Source organism: Pholcus phalangioides, unplaced genomic scaffold (assembly GCF_987345545.1).
Source record: "Pholcus phalangioides strain wild (caught in Gottingen) unplaced genomic scaffold, Ppha-v1.0 ptg000019l_1, whole genome shotgun sequence".
NCBI lineage: Eukaryota > Metazoa > Arthropoda > Arachnida > Araneae > Pholcidae > Pholcus > Pholcus phalangioides.
In genome coordinates this window covers 4,625,438-4,650,497 of record NW_028301612.1, presented here as the reverse complement: position 1 = coordinate 4,650,497, position 25,060 = coordinate 4,625,438, and the positions used below count along the sequence as shown (strand labels likewise).

General features: G+C 38.3%; 1 protein-coding gene across 1 annotated transcript in view; it reads right to left on the bottom strand.

Annotated features, from left to right (window-relative positions):
- The window catches only part of LOC149071137 (cytoplasmic dynein 1 light intermediate chain 2-like), a 46,113-nt gene that overhangs the window by 16,995 nt on the left and 4,058 nt on the right, over positions 1 to 25,060 (bottom strand). The window contains exons 2-10 of the mRNA XM_089248089.1: positions 20,690 to 20,763; positions 20,451 to 20,503; positions 18,505 to 18,621; positions 16,391 to 16,621; positions 12,634 to 12,797; positions 11,376 to 11,469; positions 11,036 to 11,171; positions 5,394 to 5,505; positions 3,670 to 3,783 (exon numbers count right to left, since the gene is read on the bottom strand). Of these exons, the coding sequence (XP_089104215.1) occupies positions 3,670 to 3,783; positions 5,394 to 5,505; positions 11,036 to 11,171; positions 11,376 to 11,469; positions 12,634 to 12,797; positions 16,391 to 16,621; positions 18,505 to 18,621; positions 20,451 to 20,503; positions 20,690 to 20,763 (1,095 nt within the window). The remainder of the gene's footprint in view (positions 1 to 3,669; positions 3,784 to 5,393; positions 5,506 to 11,035; positions 11,172 to 11,375; positions 11,470 to 12,633; positions 12,798 to 16,390; positions 16,622 to 18,504; positions 18,622 to 20,450; positions 20,504 to 20,689; positions 20,764 to 25,060) is intronic.

Genomic DNA, 25,060 nt, shown 5'->3' with positions numbered 1-25,060 from the left:
TCGCTGAATAATTTGCATTGCGGCCCGTCTATCCACTGTTATGATGCGAGCTGGCCGACGCACAGTGGTCTATATAGCGAATTTTGCTGGAATATAAAATATGTTCTCGAAAACTAGGGAACATTTTTTGAAAATTCTTTTTAATTCACATTGAATATATAGATCCACACATGCTGAGAAGAATGAATAAATTATAATAGCATTCGATAATTTTAAAATCATTTTAACACGATTATCACATTTTCTATTTTTTCTTGCAATTCCCTGTATCCAAAATTATTTATTTTAATTAAATTTTTTACAGTTATTACTGATATTTGTTATTTTTATTTATTGATTATACTCAAAATATCCCTCATATTCAGAACGAAAAAAATTAAAATAAACAATGATACCAGAGTAATTTTAACAAAATGCCACAGTGAAAATATTTCTTTTCAGAGCACTTAACTCAATGTTTTCATGTTTAAATCAAGCTTTTCATTCAAAAAAGTTGATTATTTTCCCTTAGCACAACGCTTGAAAAATTAACTATGTAAAATCGCAAAATATAGTTTGTAATATCGATTTGGATTACCGATCACATATTTCGCGTTGGAAATGGAATTTCAAACAAAAAAATGCCGTTATTTAAAATTAACAAATATATACTCAAGAGTGCTGCCGAAACACATTATTTGGGGATTGTTTAAATTAATTCACGCTTCTGTTGCTTTTTCTACAAAACAAAAGTTTTCAAAAAAAAAAATAATAACAATCTTTGCTTTTTTTTTAATTTATCTAAGCGATGTTGAAACTTCGTGATCATCCTGCGTTGACCGGATGATCTGACATTGGCTTGTACTGCATAGCAAGGTTTTCTTCAAGCTAATGTATTGGAAAATTCTCCGAGTGTTCTGCCCTGATCTTTGTTGGAGTATTTTCCATGGTTTATCGTTTTCTCTTTATAATCACGACAAATTTCTTTCGAGGAAACATGGTAGGGTCTTGTTGAATGATTTTTAATTTTCTAAAAGGTGACTAATGAGATGTTTTTATATTCAGACGAAATGTAATGCTTCTACGTTCACGGGTATGTTTCAATTTTATGTGTGTGAACTTTTCATCAATGTATTTCATCAACAGATCTGTTGACTTCCTAAAAATCAAGCCCAATTCACCACTATCGCTATATGCGAGTCATACGTAAGGTAATTTTAACAATTTATTACCAGAAAAGTAGAGGCTAGGGGCGGCAACGGATCATACAGTGCGTTCACCCATAACATGTAAAACATCTGGAAAGAAATTTCACGGTGGGGCAAAGATGGACTTTTTATCGTAAGTTACTTTTTATATTCAAAACTGCGTAAAATGAAGCAAACTTCATGTACCATTTTTTAAAACAAATTATTCGACGCAGAGCTGAAAATAAAAAGAATCAGAAAAATAATCCTAAAAACGATAAATGTTCCAATAGAAAACAAAAACATACAGTGCCACATATTGACACTGAGACAGAACTACATCTACAGAATTTATAAATTTATCATCAAAAATGAAGAATGTTTAGTAAAATATGAAAATAAAACCTCGAATAGATATAAAAATATCTATCAAGTGCCTAAAAGCAACAAAACATCATTTCAAAAAAGTTTTTGTTACAACGCACCAAAAATAATGAACTTCATCTACTCTAGTAATTACACAAATAGTAATAAAAGTACAAATTACAATGTCTTTATTATGATCAAAAACACAGATATTAATGCAGTACTTTGAAATAAATTGCACCAATGCATATTAATTATATACATAAATACATCTAATGAAGAAAAGAGCTGTTGCTGACTGAGAAAAGCATGTAATAAAAATCATATAGGCCTGCTGGAAGGACTTCATAGTCCCTTGGGGCTACATAGTGTATGTATTATATGTGTGTGTGTTTTATGTGGTGTAACATATGTTTATATTTGTATACTGTATTATATATTTGTATACTGTATTATATATTTGTATACTGTATTATATATTTGTATACTGTATTATATATTTGTATACTGTATTATATATTTGTATTTGTATATTGTATTATATATTGTATTATATATTTGTATAATGTTATTTGCTGTTTGTTCGTTTTAATTAAAACAAAATAAAAAAAACGAATGGCAAAAAAAAAATTGTGGTTTTCACTCAAGCACAACCACCTAATAACTAATAGCCCCGTTCATGCATGTGCACATATTGTGGTAGCATTTGGGAGTTCCAGCACCAGCTTGACGAATTTTTTCCTTCGTAAGGAAAGGAATGAAGAGCAGTCATTGGTGAAAATTCTTGAAGAGGAGTTTTAAACCCGCTTTTTCTATTTCCCATGTGAACGGGGTTTATGGCATTTCACTGGCGAACCGTTGATCTTGGAGATATACTTCCAATTAGAAAAGTCTCCAAATAGCGTGTAGTATTCAGACATGTTATTCATGTTGCAAGGAGTTGGAGTTGTATAGTTTTTATGCAGTCACTCTGTGCTCAAAAACACAATTAGAAAGTTGTTGCCCTGTCTCTCCTGATGCCGACAAAAAAACCATGTTTCCAAGTGTTTATATTCGCTGATATTTTTAAATTCGAAAAACGGAGGAAATATTTGGGGGTAATATCTCAGTGAATAACTGCACTTATAGAAACACTGTTTTTTTTTAGTTTTGCATCAGGATAGACAAAGCAGCAGTTTTCTAATTTGGTTTTGAGGCACAAGGGGGACTGTATAAAAATTTATTTTTTTATTTCAATAAGTACACAACCCCTTGCAACATGAATGACATATCTTTGTACTACACGTTATTTGGAAACTTTTTCCAATTGGAAGTATACCTCTAGCTATCAACAGTTCACCAGTAAAATGCCAAATCCCCTGTTCGCTACGCGTCCTGTATATCAGGGAATAAAAAACACCGCGAGATTCACCAGACATTTCTCTACACACTAATATGAGATTTTTTCCAATACGAAACCTCTTTTTTGATTTTTTTTTCCAACTAATTTCGCGATTTTGACCACGGTGCGACGTCCATATCGCTCATCCACACGCAGTTGTCCACGGCATTTAACCCCGGCAGGTATTCTTTTTACCCGAATCGATATACTCGCGATCAAGTGTTATCCGAAGCAAAATTTTTGAAAGATAATTTCACTCCTCTTCAAAATTTTCAGGGGTAATCTTGTAAAGTGAGGGGTATTTTTTTTGAATGAAAAAAAGAGTAATACTCTATATCAAAGAAATACACGTATATTTGAAATTTGAAGGAGTATTTCACATTTTCACTCCTCTACGAAAATTTAATTTCGATGCGTGAATCACGCATCTAGATGAGCATTGGTGAACACTGCTCAAGATAGATCTTTGACACCTTGGCACGTAAAAATCCAGGTGCCGTCACGACTTTCGACCCATACGTCGGGTCCCGACTATTTTCTCACGATCAAATGCATTTAGAAATGCTTTGTCACTCCCATAATGCGTTCAGCTATGGCTGCACCCATGAGCAGCACTCTTTTCTAATGCCGAAGTTTTACTTATGTTCGCGTCGGTTACGATCAACCCACAGCAACTCTTGCATACCACTAGCTATGACTAATTCAACTGCTCTCGAATGTATATTTGTACGCATTCTGAACATATACTGTACTTACAGTTACAATAGAACGACCCATCGGAAGCGATGGCAATTGACTGAGTACGTCTTGCTGCTCCGCCAGAAATTCTTGATCCTCCTTCGCGACGACCTCAGCTTCCCTGACAGGAGACTTGAGAGACAAAACATTAATACATTACAAATACAACCGTATGAGATACATATTAGAATAAATACAAATACAAATACAAATACAACGCCACAACAGGCAAAATGCCCAACGAGGTGGCTGATAAAAAGATGCCCATAAAAATATGGATGTCATATGTTTCAAAAATACAGCAACCCCATTAAAAATGCAATTAACACAAATTATAAACAATATATACATGATAAAATATTATACAATGCCCATAAAGAATACTTATGGTTGTCTATTCTAAGAATGGATAGCTTCTCGATTTACCCCAACATGTTTATCGTATTTCTTTTTAAACGTGTCAATTGTGTTACAATTTACTACCTCCGGGGGTAAGCTATTCCATTTATTAACAACCCTATTAGAGAAAAATTCCCTGCGACACTATAACCTTGCATTGTCCCTCACCAATCGATACTGGTGTCCCCTTGTAAAAGCGGTTGATTGGCGGTGTACTAAAAGTTCATGGTCCATCCTATCCATCCCATTGAAAATTTTGATCACTTCGATCATATCTCCTCGACACCTGCGTTCATCCAATGTAAACATATTCAAAAAATGAAGTCTCTCTTCATAACTCAAGCCCTGTGTGCCAATAAGGACACGCGTAGCTCTTCTCTGCACCCCTTCAATCAAGTCTATGTCCCTCTGTAGGTATGGTCTCCAAAACCTTACCGCATACTCCAGTCCAGGACGAACTAAGTTCACATGAGAAATTATGCACTAACTTTTCTCCCAGTCAAAAAAGAAAAAATAACGCACTACTACTTGAATTACAGCTTGGCATGTGTAATTGCAAATAACACATGCTAAGCTATATTAAGATGTATTGTTACAAAAATTATGTATATAGTCATTATTTATCATTTATTATGTGATTTTTCACAAGTAAAAGTCATTAACGCATTTCTCTGTAAATTTCCCCTAATTAACGTCAAATTTAGAAATTTTGGCGACATCTCCGATGATTTGGCAATGTCAGAGCGCCAAGAGAAGTGTAAAGATCTCGCGAGAATCGTGGAGATTGTCCTGGAAGGTTTTTTAACTATATAGTAGCGCTGCCAGGATGAAACTAGGAACAGCTTGTTCAGTTTTTGAAAACGAGATCTCTTGTATGTTAGAGAAGTCGCTCTCTATTTTTAGCGTGTTTCTTCAAAATCTCTGCTTGTAAATAGCTGTTCTGTGAGATAAATCTGTGTTGTCCTGCGAATTGCTTCGCGCGTTGCCATCTCGAGTGCTTGTGGAAGACATTATTCAGAACATTAAAAATTATTAAAATATCACAGAACGAAACGGTCATTTATTATCACAGAACAGTACAACGATGCGAAAAACATTAGCACCTTATTGAAGAATTGTTGAATATTATAATACGTAAAAGCAGTCTCTTAGGCCGTTTTAAAGAGCAACGGGGAAGGTACTTTCATGCCTTCGGGTGATGGGAATATTTGCGTAATTTTACTGCAACACAAATCATTTGCATACTTTCATGAGATATAACTGCCAGCCATGTTTCGTAGCGATTCGACTTTTGTTTTTTTGGTGGGCTATTATAATTATTTTTTGACCAGAAATTTACTTACTTTTTGTGCTTTAGGCTTCTCTATAACAGTCAAGTACGACTTATCAGGACCGAAAGCACCAAGGTTCTCGTAGAGAATGCTTATCTTCTTTTCGCTGTCCCATCCAGATGGTCTGAAAGCATGCAAATCAAGACCCTGATGGAACTCACAATCAAGAAATAAAAAGTTATCACAAAATTACATCCATTACAACATTACAACCTAGATTTTTCTCAGTTTAGGAATACGGTAGCCCCCCCCCCCCCCCCGTATTCGCGGTTTTTGTTTTTTTTTCTTTTATTGGGAACTAGCTGATACCCGGCGACGTTGCCCGCCCTGTAAAAAATTTACATATATATAGCTTATTAATTATTTCTTAATCAAAATATTTCTGCATTAAGTAAGAAAAAATTACTTTCATTTTTTAATTAATCTTAATTATTTTAATTTTATTATTATTATTAATTATATTAATAATATAATTTTAATTAAAAACTTCAGGCAATCGCTTGTGGATACACAATATTTTTGTTTGTCCATCTGGTGTGTAGATGTACAAATTTTTGCTATTACCAACACGCGAACAGGCGACGTAAAGCTGTCCGTGTGAGAAACTGGGCTCAAGTAGGTTGATACCTGCCATTGCTAACGACTGGCCTCGCGCTTTGTTGATTGCCATAGCAAAAGCTAAAAGAATCGGGAACTGTAATCGCTTGAAAGTGAATGGCATTTCTTCAGTGATAATTGGGGTACGTGGAATGAAGACGTCTTCTTTTGGCACATCCAGTTAGAATCGTTGCTTCGATGATGTAATTGTGCAATTTCTTCACGCAGAGTCTGTTGCTATTGCAGAGTATCGGTGTCTCCAAATTTCTTAAAATCATTATAGGTGCTCCGACTTTGAGGGTCAAGTTGTGTGGTGGCACACCCGGAATATCCAAAGAGTTCAGAAATTCTGCAGGATACAGAACTGTCTGCGCTGTGTCTGTGACAGTGTCAACCGATTTGTAAGATGTGGAGTCTCCCGAAATAATTTTTAGGATTTTTCCGTTGATCTTGTTCACACTGTCATTTTTCGATGCCAGAATCGCTTTCTCTCAAAGCCACTCATGGTTTTGGTCATTTTGTTGAATGTTTGGGAAGACTTTGTCTCCAAGTTCTTGAACCGAGTTTATATATATAAGAACTGGCAAAATCCATTAGGGAACGTTATCAGTCCAGTGCTTGGGTCTACGGGAATTCTTCCACTGCCAAGTTTGATCAACTGATGTGAAAATGATAGCAGTGCTGAGTCATTTTGCAGTTGCACTCGCATGTTGGTGGATAATGATAATTTTTTCGCTTCGTGCCAGAGTGTTGATTTGAGGCAAGCATTGAGTTCATCAGCTGGCGTTGAACATTTTTATTCTCGGTTTTGTCGTCGTAGTTGTTGTTCTCTGTTGTTAGTGACGTCATACGTCCAGCTTGTGCAGCGAATATTATTCAAACGCCTTTTAAGCATTTTTTAAATTGAAACTATATCTCTACGATGGGCGGTTGATGAGATAAAGGCCGCATTAGCACTTACAGGACACCCTGTATACAGGCAAGCAAAAATACCCGGCGCTTCCCGGGTTTTCTTCAATGGGTTTCTAGCTGATACCCGGCGACGTTGCCCGCCCGTAAAAAATGTATATATGTATAGCTTATTAATTACTTCTTAATCAAAAAACTTTCTGCATCAAGTAAGAGAAAATTACTTTTATATTTAAATATTTTAATTAAAATCTTCAGGCAATCGCTTGTGGATACACAATATTTTTTCTTTTCCCATCTGGTGTGTAGATGTACAAATTTTTGCTATTACCAACACGCGAACAGGTGACGAAAAGGTGTGAAAAACAGGGCTCAAGTAAGTTGATACCTGCCACTGCTAACAACTGGCCTTGCACTTTGTTGATTGTCATGGCAAAAGCTAAACGAATCGGGAACTGTAACCGCTTGAAAGTGAATGGCATTTCTTCGGTGATGATTGGGATACGTGGAATGAAGACTTCTTTTTCTTTGTAACATCCAGTTAGAATCGTTGCTTCAATGATGCAATTGTGCAATTTCTTCACGCAGAGTCTGTTGCCATAGCAGAGTATCGGTGTCTCCAAATTTCTTAAAAGCATTACAGGTGCTCCGACTTTGAGGGTCAAATTGTGTGGTGGCACACCCGGAATATCCAAAGAGTTCAGAAATTCTGCAGGATACAGAACTGTCTGCGCTGTGTCTGTGACAGTGTCAACCGATTTGTAAGATGTGGAGTCTCCCGGAATAATTTTTAGGATTTTTACGTTGATCTTGTTCACACTCATTTTTCGGTGCCAGAATCGCACTCTCACAAAGCCACTCATGGTTTCGGTGATTTTGTTGAATGTTTGGGAAGACTTTGTCTGCAAGTTCTTGAACTGAGTTTATATATATAATAACTGGCAAAATCCATTTGGGAACGTAATCAGTCCAGTGCTTGGGTCTACGTGAATTCTTCCATTGCCAAGTTTGATCAACTGATGTGAAAATGATAGCAGTGCGAGTCATTTTGCAGTTGAACTCGCATGTTGGTGGATAATGATAATTTTTTAGCTTCGTGCCAGAGTGTTGATGTCCTAACAAACTCGAGGCGACCACCGATAGACAGCACCTTCACTTCCAACCCATCTCACTAATGGCAGTAAATTGCAATGTAGCGATATGGCCAGAGTTGGTGTTTGGTGAAGTAGAGTGCTGATGATTTGATGCAAGCATTGAGTTCATCAGCTGGCGTAGAACATTTTTATTCCCTGTTTTATCGTCGTATTTGCTGTTCTCTGTTGTTAGTGACGTCATATGTCCAGCTTCTGCAGCGAATATTATTCAAACTCCTTTTAAGCACTTTTTAAATTGAAACTATACCTCAACGATGGGTGGTTGATGAGATAAAGGCCACATTAGCACTTACAGGACACCCTGTATACATGCAAGCAAAAATATCTGGCGCTTCCAGGGTTTTCTTCAATTACTGGGAGTATTGGAAAAGAGCCAAACCATTATAAAGGAATAAACTGTAATGATGGCAGCGTTAAAGATGTGACAAACCATTGTAAAGATATATACACGTCTGAAATACATTGTTGGGAACCACGGTAACCAAAGTAAACGTTCCGAAAGTAATTGTTGAGGCCCCAAAACCATTGTTTCCCGGCAGTTTTTCGCCCATTTCGGGCATTTGCCCAGCTCTGACGAACTTTTAAAGTAGCCTACGGCTCAATCCCGGTCCTGTTTGGTATATATGCAAAATCTGGCGACGATCGGTCTAAAACTGTAGATTTGTATAAAGAGCATACATACATACATACATACTTTCACATTTATATATAAGATTTTTTTCACAACACAGCAATCGCCATTCACGTGTTATGTTTACGAAATTTGAATTGTGCGTGTTTAGATTGGCTCATTCTTCTAAGTGCTACTAATAATGCTTTGAAAAGATAAATAAAAGTGAAAACTTCACAAGAAAAATTGGATTGGATATATTGACTATTCTTGGCGAAAGTACGTTAATACCTGCTGTGGTGGGAATCAACGAATCTACGGTGAGATATATCAAGAAAAAGGAATATGAAATTCTTTCAGCCGTAGCTGTACCTATGGCAATCAAAACTTTGCAGTGCCTACGGGATCCGTGTGTTTCTCGTACAGAAAATGCTGGTTTTTGTGGGTACAAGACTGATACAAAAAGGTATTCTAATTGATTGTAATATTATAACAGAAAAGGTGAAAATTTTTATTCTTCTCTAAGGAAAGGGATGGTGAAACGTCTATTTCATCAAAATTTCATTCAAGTAAACGTTGTTTCATAGGTTTAAGAAACGATTCTGATCACGCAATGTAAAAATCATTGGCGATCAAGCCTCTGCCGACGAGGAGGCAGCTAGAAAATTTCCAAAGACTTTGTAGAAAATTATTGAAAGAAGGATTATGCACCTCAGCAGGTGTTTAACGTTGACGAAACTGCATTATTTTGGAAGTAAATGCCTCAAAGAACATTTACCGCCCAAGAAGAAAAGCGACCCCCCCCCCCTAAGTAAGTGGAGATAGACTTACTATCTTGTTTTGCGCAAATGCGTACAGGTACATGATAAAGTCCACCGTCATTTTCAAATCTGCGAATCCGTGAGCATTCAAGGGAAGGATAAGCCAAAGCTCCCAGTATTTTGAACGAACAATAAAAAGGATTGGACTATGAAAACACTTTTCCTGGATTGGTAAAAACGGTGTTTCGTTCCGGAAGTTAGGAGGTGCCTTGAGAGTGAAGACATGCTATTCAAAGTTCTTTTCATACTAGATTGACCGAGGAGGAATTAATGCAGCTGACTGGTCCTGAAATTGAAGCGGTACTAGATGAAGAAGATCAAGATAAGAAGTAGAAGACAAGTTCACCACAAGTAACATAGCGAAAGGACTTCGCAAGCTCAAATCAGCAATAGATTATTTTCATGGCATAGATACCTCTATGGTACGCTCTTCACATATAGAAAAATTGGTAAAAATTTGTTGAGGAAGCCTTGTCATCATATTCCAACATACTTGATGATATGAAGAAGAAACGACAAACAGAAATTACAATGTTCTTTAAGAAAGCATCGCCAACAATCTCGTTGCACCCTCTTTTACATTCCCTTCTACCTCTGCGTCACCTTGCTCTTTCTCATGATGTTCAGTAAACGAGATATACAAAAAACCTATGGTTTCGGTTATTCGCGGATTTCCGTATTCGCGGTCGTCCCCGGAACGTAACCCCCGCGAATACGGGACCGACTGTACATTCTCAACTCATGGCCCGCGGGCCAAATGTCACCCCCGAAGTCATCTAATTGGCCCGTGAACTCAAAACTAATTCTGCTTCTATAAAAATAAACTAAGCGGCACATTACCAGACTACTTAAGTTATCCGTGATACATTCCCAGATCTTATGGGTGACACTCGACATATTTACAGATCACTTGAGTGACCTGTGGTGCCCTGTAGAGCACTAAGCGGACGGCGGCGGCGCAGTTCCAGAGCACTTAAGCTACCCGTGACACGTCTACAGATTACTCAAATGGTCCAATGCAATTCGAGATCCCTTCAGTGACCCGAGCCACATTCCTACATCACATAAGTGACCTGCAGTGCAGTCCAATTATAAATAGTTTTACAGTCACAGCAGTCATTGTGGGCAGCCCCGGGGATGGGGGACCACCGATGGATGGAGCCTTCATTTCCCACCCAACTCCACTAGTTGGAAATTGCCGTATGGCGATATATGACCGGAATTGGTGTGCACTAAAGGGGGATCCGGAAAAGGAAGAAGTTTTTGTATGGTAAAATATTTCCTCAATTATGAGGAGTAGGGCTCTGGACCTACGAATGATGGCCCTTTTAATGTACCAAATGCACGGCATTACTATTGAACCTGGAAGGTATCTCAGTTCTAAATACAGCAGTGCAGATACCAGTAGTGGCCAGCGCTCTTTAACGAATTTTTTTGCCTATATTAAACAAATATTTTCTCCAGCGATAGGTGGTCCCCGGAAAAAACTCCGAGGACCACATCTGACCCGCAGTCCATGGTTTGAAGATCCCTAGCCTAACGAGTAAATGTCTAGAAACTTACACGAAGACGCGGTCTTTCTCCACGACAAGAGCTGGAGTCCTGAAAGGAAACGAGTAAATCCTGTGGACCAAATACTTCGACAGCAGATCGCAGTTCTTGTTCTCTTTGACGGAGACGTAGAACAAAGAGGCGCCATCTAATGACGAGTCAAGGATCAATATGTAACTGCGTCGAGATCAAACATCGCATCTATCATAATAAGTTTTCTACAATCAAAACACATGTACTGTACTTGCGAGTACTGTACTTCATTTACACGTCTCGACATTTATCTCATAGTAAATCAAATTTACATGAAAAATAATCTTATAATTTAGACAAAAAAAAAAAAAAAGGATACGCCTCAAGCAGAATTTTCTGATATTCTGCTGAATGAAGTCGAAATGTTCTTCTTTGTAATTAAAATCCTTGGCTAATACCGACATGTGATCTATCTGAAACGAAATCAAGTTTTCCAAATTGAATTCAAAGAAATCGGTAAATAATAGTTCATTAAAAAATGATTAAAAGAGACTAAAGTGTATGTATTTCTAAAGATAAGAGAAAAGTATCTTGACATTAGTCCCTATTACAAGGAGTCCCCGTATTTACAAGGAGGCTTAGCAAGCTATAACTCAGGGTGGTGAATTCGGAGGGGTGGCACATTTGAGGAATGATTGATCAATTAATGGAATGGGAGAGAAGGGCGGCAAAATTTAAAATTCGTATAGCCCACAGACGGTAAACTTCAAATTTGCCTCTGCGCATAGAGCGAAGGATTACGTCATGGAACTACGGATCAGGTCAGTAAGTAACCGAAACAGTCATCTACAATTTTTTCAAGCATGTGAGTCTTTGATCTATAAAGCAAGGGACTAAATCACTGATTGACTAAAAGCATTTGCAAGCATGTGAGTGATCAAAAAAGAGACTTGGATAGCAAGCATGCAAGCAAATGAATGACCAAAAGAGTTTTCTATAAAGTGATTGACAATGTGGGTGAATGAGCTGAGAGCTCAAAAGAGTGACGAACAGAGCACGGGACCAGATCAGTGAGAGAGTTTGCATGCATGTGACCAAATGACCAAAAAATGGCTTGGAGACAGGGATGGAGGCTCAGGCTGGTAAATTTGATTAATGAGTGGTCCAGAAAATTCCACTAGAATGTGGATAAAGGTGGCAAAGTTTGTGTAGCCCGCAGGCTATACAAACCCATAAACTCGCTTCTGCGTATTCAATTAGCTATAGTGCTGTTTTGCTTCTGGCAGAAAACAACAAAAAATCTTCAATTGAATGATATCGACCTATTCAAATGGATGTATACCTGAAATCAGAAGAGACACACAGCATTCAAGCAGTTAGCTACCTTAACTATTGTATCGTACGATCGTACTCTATCTTACGAACGAGGGTTCGTATATACGCCCAATAGAAAAAGCCATTCAAGCAGATGTTGGCCATTCTTTGCACTGTTTTATTTTTTTCATAATTCGTTCCTAGCGTTCGACCTATAATTCGTTCAGGCAAAATGGTGTACGCAGTTATCAAAAGAATGTTTGCAAGCAGTTTTAGAACATACACGAAATTTAGAATCACACAAGGGTATATATAATATTTACCTTAGTAACAACAACGATAATGTCCAAACCTAAGTTGACACCGAGAGCAATGCCATCCATAGGAATATTTTCTTCAGCTTCCGTAATCAGTGCTTGTCTCAGAATAGACGAGATTCCGGAGACTTCATCACTGGGGTCCATGTACGTTCGAAACCTCTCCAGAACTGCAGAAAATAACACGTGTGATTAGTATAATATAATAATGAACAACAGACTGATTCAACATTCGAATTAAAAATTCAACTTGAAGCATTGTCAACGTTGTACAAAACATAGGAAAAAATAAAGTGTTGACAATTTTTTTTCTTGAAAGCAAAACCTTACTAAGTTTTATGAAGTTATGTGACGGTAGCAGTTGTTTTTGAAAATTGTCTGATGAGCCAGTCATCATATCCTATACCAGAGGCATCGGAAGTGCTTGGGACGGGTGCGTGTTGTCTTAATCTCTACGTGGAAAATTTTGATTTCTGAATCGATTCAGTGTGTGCTCAGACCCATGCGGCAAATTACCGGGGATGCTCAAGCAACCCCGGCTACGACGCTGGACTATACAGTAGATACCTGCCTCCTTGGTGACGCGATATAATGTTTCGTGGACTTTACAGGGTAGAGGAAACTACAAGAACTTGCACCATAACTGAGAAGCTTATTTTCAAAAAAGGGAACGTTTCCACAATCACTAAATTTACAGTAGAAGTAAAAACATATTTTTTCGCCGGGATGGGCTGCTTATGAAAGTTGAAAATACCCCAACGAGTAGCATACGGGAGTGTGGTATAGGAATAGTTAAATATAATGCTTGATCAAAATTCAAGAGAGTTATATACATTTGAATTTTGGAAAGGTTCCGTTTTGAAAGAAAAATTAGTGAAAAATGTTACCTTTTGATTAAATTGGAACCGAAGTCTGAAAAATTCTAAATTTCTACGCCACTTGTTGATTCCAGAAAGTTCCGCCTGACCAAGGGAGGTACCCATACTACTCTCTCATGAGTAGCATAAGAAACCATTCTAAAGTGAAACTTCCCATATCGGATGTTCTCATTAGCAGACACTTCCACTGACGGACGCTTTTTTTAAATTACATCGACGGGACACAATGGGTTTTACTATCCATTAATTAACGGGCGTCCCTCGTTAGCGGACAAAATTTTCTGTCCCATTGGAATCCGTTATCGAGAGGTTTTGCTGCAAAATGCGACTTTGAAAGCGCTTATGATAAATGTGACGTTTTGAAAAATATCCCTCAGCCCCCCCCGAGTGGTGCAGTCGGCACAGCCGATGCTCGTTTTCCGCCATTACTGTTTCCGTCAAGGTCTACGGATTAGAACCCGAGGAAGAACTTTTAATTGTAATTTCTACCAAAAATATTCCCGTTTCAGTAATCCTGGTTGCAAAATCTGACAGAGCTCATTCAAAAGATTCAGAAACCGTCAAAAAAGTGCATTTCGAATAAAAAGTAGGAAATGTTCCCTTTCGAAAATAAGCACCTCAATTCATGACTACTGCTCTACCACAATCCACAGTCCGGGGTGCATACATCTCTGTTATATTGAACGACCTCAGTTATATTGAGACCATAAAGACCTTCTCAAGATCCCAGATGCGTTCATTCTGAGGTCAGCTGGGGGAATCGTTGCATTCTCTTGCTGTAAAGTAAGGGGTCTTCCTCTAGTGCAGGTGCTGCTGGGGGAAACAAAGAACCGAACTAAATCAGACAGGAGATCCCTGTATCGTTCGCTGGTGAAAGGCAGTATTAGATGTACCATGGGGAAATTCGTTTCATCCCACACAAAGTGCCCATACGAGGATACCGCCATCACTAGCCAGAACTGTGCCTAACTCTCATGGGAGATATATCGCTTCAGGTGCATGCTAATGCACTCTACAAATGTAAGTAAAGTGTCATTAACAGTCTGAGTGCGTTTGGAGACAAGCACCTCCACACTTGTCCGACTCTTTTCTAGTGTCGGATTTGATTGGATAGTTAGTATCAAGTGATCAATGACGTCTGATTAAGGATTTCCTCTCTAGTTTTGGCTGTTCTTCGTAGTTATGACGATTTTATTTATATTTTTGACATTATCAGCCAATCAGAATAAGGCTACTGTGACGTTATAGAAACATCACCGTATGTGTAAAGTGTACCTCCTGCTGTTACGTTTGGCAACTTATCGCCAAACACCAGCGTCTATTAACGATTTCGCTTTTATTTTGTCATTACGTCTCGTTTGCTCACACGATAATAAATTACAATGATATAATTTAACTATAATACTATAACGATCATAATAATAACGATATATATTATATAATAATAATTATATTGACATGCAATAAATACAGTGGCTTGCCGAAACACAATTTCTATGTTTGGTTTTCTAATGAATCTATTAGCATTATAAATCAATAAATGATAGCAGGGCCCAGCTTCGCTGGGCGCTCGCTTCGCGAGCCGTTACTATTGTCAACTTGATGCAACTGAACCACATTTTGATTAAATCAGAAAAAAAAAGAAAACATTTTTTAGTGATTCAATAAACGATAACTTATTATACGGGGGTGGCCCCCCCCATTCCCGTGCGTCTGAGAATTTGTGGTGAATTATAATATAATAAATCATGTTTATCCCGTGCAACGGTTAAAAGAAAAAAATTAAATGTGATAAGAAATTAAACTTTTCAAACGAAGATGCTAGAAAAAAAAAAAAAATTGGATTTTTACGAAGGGACTCGAACTCATAACCTTCGTTTTAAGCGTCCCGTGAACTTCCCACTGCATCAATCCTGGTTGCCGAACTGAAGTTAAATTTAGAATATCCATTATTAAATGTCGCTAGGAAATATGGTGGCGCCAAATGGATCAAAAGTTACGGTAGCCTCGCGGTCTACTGTGACGTTTCTATGACGTCACAGTTGCTTGAAAAAAAAAAATAGCGCCAAAGCCACATGCAAAAGGTTACAAGGAAGAAAATCCTGATTTTACGTCTATGATCACGCACGCCCAATCAAATTCGACACTAGAACAGAGTCGGACAAGGATTGAGGCGCTTTCGTTTGGAGTGTTGTTTTATTTTCCAGTACTGCCATCTACATTTCAGAAGTGAAGTGTAATGATTGAATTACATATGTAATATTTGTAGGTCCGCTGTTCTCCGTGGCGTAACTTTTCAAAGGAGAGATCGGATCACATTCGCACCTCGAAGTTGGGAACCACAGAAAAACCAACTTCAGCCGACCTACACTGTGGCGACGGTGGGGTTCGAAACCGGGACCCAGTGATGCGAGTCACTATGACCACTCGACCACCACAATGGCACGAAGGTGCACCGCAAGGGTTTTCGCCATAAACGGTGGTTTTACCTGATTCCGAAGACCGAGTTACTCATTTATGTAGCTCAGACAATCTGGCCGTGACAAAAAATTGCTGACTTCTACTCTAATTTATACTCACTACAATCCAAACTTTTCATTATTCACAGTTTACACGATCAATGAAGAGTTTGGCGACATCCCCGCCAGGGTCGCCACGTACTACCACAGAGCCAATTCAGCTGATTTTCCAAATTCAACTGCTCAAGGGAACACTCAAGATCAGCTCGTGATACTCCATATTATACCGTAATTATACTGTATTCTTACCTCATCATTCACAATTTTATTCACAGTGCATAATAAATAACCACAATTCAAAATACTGAAATAGATCTAGAAGTACTGGAATAAAAAAATATATATATGAGTATGGAAAAGCGTTACCAGTTTTTTTGTACCCAGACATTACGTCTGGAGGAATCTGAAGCTTCTGGATATGCTCTTCGAGGATGGAAACCCACTTCTGCAGGGAATCCATCAACGCCCAGGGTTCAGTCATGGCAGCCATCAGTATGACGGTCGTATGAGCAAAGGTCTCTTCATTTAGCACGAACTTCAACAGGTTCTTGTACCACGGATCACCGTCGAGAATCCAAACGCCAAGTCGAGCATGATCTAATACACAAGGTAGAGAAGAAATTACAAAACCTTAACGACGATAAATCTATTTTTTGTACTTGATTAATCTTGAAACATTCGACTCTTACTGAGTCGAACATAAACATGGAAACCACCTGCTTTGATGTGCAGATAGATGCGCACTATTCGCAGCAAACCTATCATAAAATATAACCCGGATATCTATCAATCTAACTGAGCACAACTCCGGCTTATCGCCATGGGCAATTTACTACCGATTGAGTTGTGCCGGAAATGTGGGGGTACCTAACAGTCTGAGTGTGTATGTAGTTTCGTGTGTGGATATATAGTGCTACCATCTATATTTACATATTCATATATATTATATATATAGTATATATAGTATATTTATATACCTAGAGGGACCAACACCGAAAGTAGTTTTATTGTTTTGTCTCGATCTTGTGTATTTCCAGGCTTACGGAAACTTGGGCCCCTGACCATTTTTCGGACAAAAAGCCATTTCGCCTCCAACACGTTTCGTTCCCGGTACATTTCGCCCAAAGAAAAGGCTGAGTGAATGAGTAAGTAACCATATGTTTGGGTGAGTGATCAAATGAGTAAATGCGTAAATGATCAAGTGAGTGAATGCGTAACTAATCAAGTGAGTGAGTGGGTAAGTGACCAAATCAGTGAATTAGTGAGTGGGTAAGTGACCAAATCAGTGAATTAGTGAGTGACCAAATCAGTGAATTAGTGAGTGACCAAATCAGTGAATTAGTGAGTGACCAAATCAGTGAATTAGTGAGTGGCCAAGTAGTGGACGGGTTACCGATGTATGAAAGACTCACTAACTCGCTCATCAGCTCATTCACCCACTCATTTGGTTCTGTTCGGAACGAAATGTCCGAGGCAAAATGTCAGGGGCGAAACGTCCCGGGGACAAAATGTAACGGGCGAATTTGCGGTGGCGAATTTTCCGGGTCCCGTGTTTCCCGTTTCTTCTGGAGGCATCGCGAGAAAAGTTATCCATTTAAATTGTTTATGTGTTTACGAGAATTCACTCATCGGTTTACTGAGTAGCACAGAATTTTTAAAGTAGTATGACAGCATAGCAATCAGCGGTGTCAGATCCGGGGGTGCTGTAGCACCCACAGAATTCTTGATATGGGTCCGAGCTCCAACAGAATTGATTCAGAAATCAAAATTTCCTACATAATGCTCAAGACAATCACCCACAGGTTGGAAACACTTCCGACACCAATTATTTAATACAAAGTATATCAAATCACCGTATGATAACATCTGCAACGGTCAAAAGTAGAAGAAACAAAATGGCTTGAACATGCTATGTATAAAGTATATCAAGGGTTCCTGACTTTTTTCAGCCACAACCACAAAGCAAAAAACGATCACCTTCGCGACCAATGGGACTGTTTGTTCTCGAAATTAGTGTAACAAGTGAAACAATAAATGCTTTTATAGCAGGACGTGTACGTAGATTTATACGAGCCCCTGGCTGTTAGTAGGTTTGAACGATCCTTCTCGGAAGCCCTACAACCCAAATTTCGGTCACGACCCATAGATTAAGAACCCACTTTCGTTCCAACTGGATTCCCAACATCGAGGCGTGAATGCGAGCCGATCTTCATTCAAAATTCTCTCCAGAGAGTAATAGGCATACAACGGTAGAAATATTTTATCGGTACACTTCATTCGCTTCATTTCTGGAATATAGATGGCAGCACTGAAAATCAGTTACAATACTAGATACGCACTGACTGTTAGGTACACACACTCACACTTCCGGCACAACTCACTCGGTAGTAAATTGCCCATCGCGACAGACCGGACTTGTGTTCAGTTTGAAAAAAAGTAAGGTTTTTAGAACCCTGAAATACATAACACGAAAAGCTCACCGTCTCGATACTCGTCCTTGACAACGACGGGATGATATTCAAGTCCGGAACCTCTCTTCGGGTCGACATCGCCCAGGATCCTAGCGATCAGCGAAGTTTTCCCGGATCCACCATCACCTTGAATAATTCAGAGATACGAGTTAGTACGCAGTCCCTCTATCAAATGTTCATAAATATAAGAATTTAATACGTTTTTAGCGCAATAATTCAACTGTATATGAATCAGGTGAAGCTACACACGTCACAACAAGCGTATAAAAGTACTACTGGGATCGCATACATTCATATTGGGTTCTGACAAGCTTCAATGTTGCAAACATCATCCTTTTAATATACGGTCAGTCATTCCGGCCTTTATTTCATCAACCGTTCGTCGTAGAGGTACGGTTCAAATTTTAAAAAAAATGCTCAAAATATTGTTACGATCTATAGACGATAGATGGCGTGATTTGTTCGATGGCTCTCGGAAATAACAAAATCTGTTGATACCGGTTTCGGTATTGCGCAAAGGGATGCGATTGGCGAAGAATTGGTGGAGAGTTGGACAGTGGTTCCGCCAACTTGAAAACTGTAAAGTAGAATGTTCTTTTTCTCGAAGTTTCGACCGGAACTATAAGTATGAGGCGGTCACAAGAGGGAGGTTAGATGCCAGATTCCAGAATAAAGGGAGATTGGATGAAAAGTCAGTTGTGATTGAACTTGGCGAGAAAGTTGTTAGCTCTCTGATTAGCTTGTAAATGCGTGTAAATTGCTGTTCTGTAAACAAATCTGTGTTTGTCCGTCGAACCGCTTCTTGTTTTGCAATTTCGAAGTCTTGTGAAAAATTATACGGAACAACGGTTCAAAAATCCCCCCGTACCACTTCCGAGAGTGAAAATACCTTGTGCCACAAAATAAAAAAATCTAAATTTCTATACGGCGTTTCCTGCCCTTTAACTTCCAATTACAAATTTATTGCCGTGTCTCTCCTGAGGCCAAAAAAAATATTCCATGTTTTTAAGTGCAATATTCACTGGAATATTTGAGTTCAAAAATGGAGAAAAGTTGGAAAAAAAAACAGCATATAAAAACTAACGCCAACGCTTCATTTCCCTCATTTATGCTGGGGGTTTTATTTTTCAATTTCCCTCCGATTTTTGAATTCGAATATCTCAGCGAATATTTCACTTGACGACAAGGAATTATTTTTACGGTCTCAGGAGAGAGCCATTCTGTATGGCTCTTGCAGTCAAATTTTCTTTTTCTCAATAAACTGTCTCCGGCGCGTCTCCCTTTTGGGAGAAAATAAAACTGTTGAATATTGTATTTTATGTAAGCCTATAACTGCATGTAAAACAATGAAAAATTGTATCGATACGGAAAATTCAACCAAATAACGAAAAAAAAAAATATATATATATATATATAGTATACAATTGTGTAACGAAAAAAACACGACAGTGATATTGGCGGGGAAAATTCCTAGGATATCGCGCCAGAGTGTCGTTGCCAGGGACAGAGCCTGGGTCGTGTCAGAGTGTCGTTGCCGTTGCTATGGATTTTTGATAATGGTAACCAATATTTTTTATAATTTAAAAATTTTAAATAAGTAAACATCGGTTCAAAACGATGTTTTTTCAGTATTTTTTTCAAAATCGTAGAAAAAATTTAAATATTCTGTATAAAGGTCCATCTTAAACCTCCGATATATGAGAACTATATTTTGCGGCGAAGGAATACACTCTCTACCTTTCTCTTCACTGCAAAGTTAACCTGAAACAGACTACAGAAGTTAGGACCACGGAGAAAGCTGTACAAATTTTACCCCCTCCCCCAATTTGCTAGTTCCCTTGAGCACTCATTCCTCAAATTTACCGCCCCCGGGGAATAGTCCACTGAGCCAGCCGCCCTCCATAAATACGCCTCTGCAAACAGATCGCGTTATATTACATGAGTGGCTCTCTAACTTTTGCCAAACACGGCGGATGCTTCGAACTTGCCATTGTTCATAAACAGCTCGCTTGAATGATCCAGGAAACAACCACTTCAAAGCACTGAACAGGCAATAAGTGTCGCCATCTCATCGCGACGCGTCTGAAAAACTTCGGTGACGTCCGATGACGAAAGCTTTGAGAACCAAACTCGGCATGAAAACAATCGAGACATTAATTAAAACTGTTAGATTAATAATAAATATCTTTCTTACCCAGAATCAGTAGAGTCTTGTTTGGGCGAGACGTATTCGGAGAGCTCTTCTGAACTTGACTGAGGCTCTTGCGCCTGCATTAGGAAAAATGTACATGTTAGTCTCGAGTTGAATATGTTTTGTGTGTAACTATTTATTGTTTTGACTTGTAATGAAGCTCCGGAAGGGGCGGGGTGGTTCTGGGGAGCAGGAGAATTCGGTCGTGGGGTGTGATGTGGGTTTTTGGGTGGTCGGGTGGCTGCTGTTGTGGGACTTGGTTGAGGATGTTTAGTTGGGGTTGGGGGCGCGAACGTCCTGGTGGTGCCGGGCGGAGATGCTGTGCTATTGTTGGGTTGGGAATGTGAAGGATGCAGGGTGACACGAGAGAGTTGGTGAGGGGTGCCCTGGGGGGGTTGGGTTGGGTTGGCTTGGCTTGGGTTGGCTTCGCTGATACACCAGTAGGTTATCCCGGTACGTCCGCGGTCTTATGACCACTGTGCTGAAATTGCAATATCGATAGAGCCTGGACGTGCTCGGTTCATTCTGTATTCTGTTAGTCTCGAGCACTTTCTATGCCAGCTAGGCTCCTAGACTCCAACTGCCTCCCTATAACAGGCTCCAAACCTGTTGGAGGGAGGAGGGCAAGGGAGAGCCTTAAAGCCCCAAGAGGTGCATGTGAAAATTTTTTGTGAGGGCGGAGAGGAAGGAACGTACAAATTCACAGCCAGAAAACGAGTACTTTATGTAACACAGTTGAAGAGCCGCACTTACGCCGGGATTTCCTAGGAAAAGGTTTCCTACGGTGCGTGCAACCTGAAATCGCTGATTGGTTAAAAACCTGGAATTCGTGTTTTCTAACCAATCAGCGTTTTCACGCTACACACGGTGCAGGTAACCTGCTACTAGGAAAACCCGGCTTTCGAACAATGTCCGACGTTTTGGGGGGGGGGGGAAGAGGGCTCCCCCCTTGTCAGTCTAGTGTCACTCAAGGGATCTCTAAATGTGTCACGGATCGCATAAAAATTCTGGAACAGTGTCCCGGGTCATTTAAGTGATCTGAAAATGTGCCACGGGCCGCTTAAATGCTCTGGAAATGTACCACGGGTCACTTAAGCGATCTGTAAATGTGCCTCTTAGTTCATTTTTACAAAATTAGTTTTGAGGAGGGCAGGCCGCATCAGATAACCCCCAGGGCTATATTTGGTCAGCGGGCCAAGGGCTTTTATGCGATTTATCATTATATGGCTTAGAGGGTAGGTCGCAATGAATTTATTAAAGATAAATTTTGAATTCATAGCCTTCAAATAAATTAACAGAAATTGATTATAATTAACATATAAAAGTATTTTCTTCCGAAATTTTAATTAAAAAAATAAATTTTTGATCGTGGGGGGGGCACGACCCCCCACTATGCCCCCCCCCCGTGTGTCTATTGGTAATATTATGGCCATTCTAAGATTCAAAGGTCTCCTTGGAGTGTTGTTACAGCCTTTATCTCATCAACCGTTCGTCGTAGTGGTATGGCTCTAATTTTAAAAAATTCTCAAAATGTGACCAGAAATAACCCTGTACGAGTTTTGAGGATGAAAATACAGTATATACAAAATAAAAAAATGAAATTTTTATACGATCCTTCCCCTCCCCCCGTCCTCTAACTTCCAATTAGACAGTTGTTGCTCTTTATCTTCTGAGCCCAACAAACAAATTACATGATTAACTCCATTATTCCCTGAGATATTTAAATTCAAAAATCGGAGACCAGTCCAGGCTTAGGAGAATTTCATGGCCCAATACAAAAAAAAATGCGGCCCTCTCTAAAAATTTTTCATGTAGTTGCTCCCCGACTTACAAACTTTTCGAGTTACGAACATAACTCTTGAAATTTTGTTTTCACGAAAAGAACGAATTCTATCACACTCATTTTTTTCATTATTTCAGGAACGCGTCGATAGTCTGGATCGTAATCGAACACGATCCGTTGAGAGGGAATGACATTTAAATTAATTTTACAAAATTCACGAATTATTAATAATAATTGGCGCGTGGTCAACCTGCTGACACTTCATCGTGGCTCGAACCATATTGAACAGACATAAAGTTTTGTCATCATCTCTTCATCAAATATACGTTGCAATTCGATAACTTTGATCATTTTTCGAATTTTTTATTGATGTTTTTGTTTAATTAATGTAAATTAATAGAAGTAAAGGAATGAGGTACTAGAATTCCATGACCCCCACAAGAGTGGGGCTGACAAGCAGGATCGTCGTAATATCATCATAGGCCAAAGGAATTTTTGGGGACCCTACCTGAAAAATTCGTAAATTGAATCTGGTAACCCTATCTGAAGACCACATAATCCGTGTTTTCACTTATTTGTTCCATCATCCATATTGTCCAAATGTTTTTGTGGAAAGAAATAATTATTTTTTTCTACATAAAATCGATTGTTGCCAATGTACGAATTTTGTTTACGAAATTTTCGTCTCATAAAAAAATTTCACGCCAAAAAATGACAAAGAATCTCTCTTTCATCATCGCATGAGTTGCCTGAAATTTCGAGATTAAATGGCAGCACCAACAGTATATAAATCAAGCCTCCGGAGAGAGTATGACGTCAGCGGTCTCAGCCTTGGCAGTGCTAAGAACTGTGTCCCCCCCCCAACATCTTTTGTCGGAACATCACGTGACTCGGCGAAAACAAACACCATCCCCCGTTATTTTCTTATGGCATAAATAGGAGTTTAAAACAATAAATTAAAAAATAATTTCAGCATGGACGAGATAATTCCAAAATTAATGAAAGTTATAATTTTAGCATTAATGGAAGAAAATATTCTATAATTAATGTAAGAGATAATTACAGCATTGATGAAAGTGATAATTCCAAAATTAGTGAAAGAATTAATGAAAGAGATAATAAAAAAATTAATGAAACATAATTCCAAAATTAGTGAAAGAATTAATGAAAGAGATAATAATAAAATTAATGAAACATAATTCCAAAATTAGTGAAAGAATTAATGAAAGAGATAATAATAAAATTAATGAAACATAATTCCAAAATTAATGAAAAAGAGATAATTACAGAATTAATGAAAGAGATAATTCCAGAATTAATGAAAGAGATAATTCCAGAATTAATGAAAGAGATAATTCCAGAATTAATGAAAGAGATAATTCCAGAATTAATGAAAGATATAATTCCAGAATTAATGAATTAATGAGATATAATTTCAGAATCAATGACAGAAATAATTCCAGCATTAATAAAAGAAATAATTTCAGCATTAATGAAAGAAATAATTTCAGCATTAATGAAAGAAATAATTTCAGCATTAATGAAAGAAAGAAATCCAGAATTGATGAAAGCAAATAGTTCAGAAGTAATGAAAGAAATAAAATAATTACTAAAGGAAATAAAATTCCAGAATTAATGAAAGAATATTCAAGAAATAATGAAAGAATATTCAAAAAATAATGAAGGAAAATTCAAGAAATGATTCCAGTATTAATGAAATAAATAACTTAGTCTTTTTTCGCCTTTAGATGAGTTCTTCTATCCTGTTTTTAAATCTTTAAAACCCAATATTTAGAGACCGAACTGTACATTTCTTTGGAAAAATTGCCAGGCGGAAAGTTTGTTTTTACCGGTTCACGGGATTTCCTTGCATTTGATGTCGCTGCAGTCGCGGTGGCTGGATGCTCCCTCCTGTAATATTGTATATAATCTCTGTCGTCTGCTTCTCTCCAGGTTACTTGTTTTGGGCGTCTCCTTAGGTCCTGAAAAAATTACTGAACTGGCAGTTCAAACTACCAGTTCTGTTTGTGAGCTTAGCTTGTAGGGAACCGACTTCTTCTCTGTCGTCTGCTCATTAAGAGGCTCTTTGTTTTGGACGTCTTCTTATGCTCAAATAAAATAACCGAACTTAAAGTTTAAATTTCCAGTTCAGTTCACGAGCTTTGTTTATAAGGAGCTGAGCGGAATAAAGAATATAGTTTTTTTACTTTAAACTTCATCGTCACCACGAGTCACTTTTAAATTTGAGATCAGATGGCAGCACATTACTATAAAGTGGAGTGTGGAAAAATTCACTTTTTACGATCTTACCTGTCGTCTGCTTGTGTGGATCTCCTTTGTTTTGGATGTCTCCTTGGGTCATGAAAAAATTACTGAACTGGAATTTTGATCTTTCAGGTCAGTTTGTTTATAAGGAGCGTAGCTGAATGAAGAATTTCGTTTTTTTTATACCTGAGCTTCTCGTCATCACCACATAAGGCACTTCTGATTTTGAAAGTAAGTAGCAGCACCAACAATATTTTTAAAAATGAATTTCTTAAAGTATTCTAGAGTATTAAATTAATTTCAATTCCCTTAAAATTGTTAGTGCC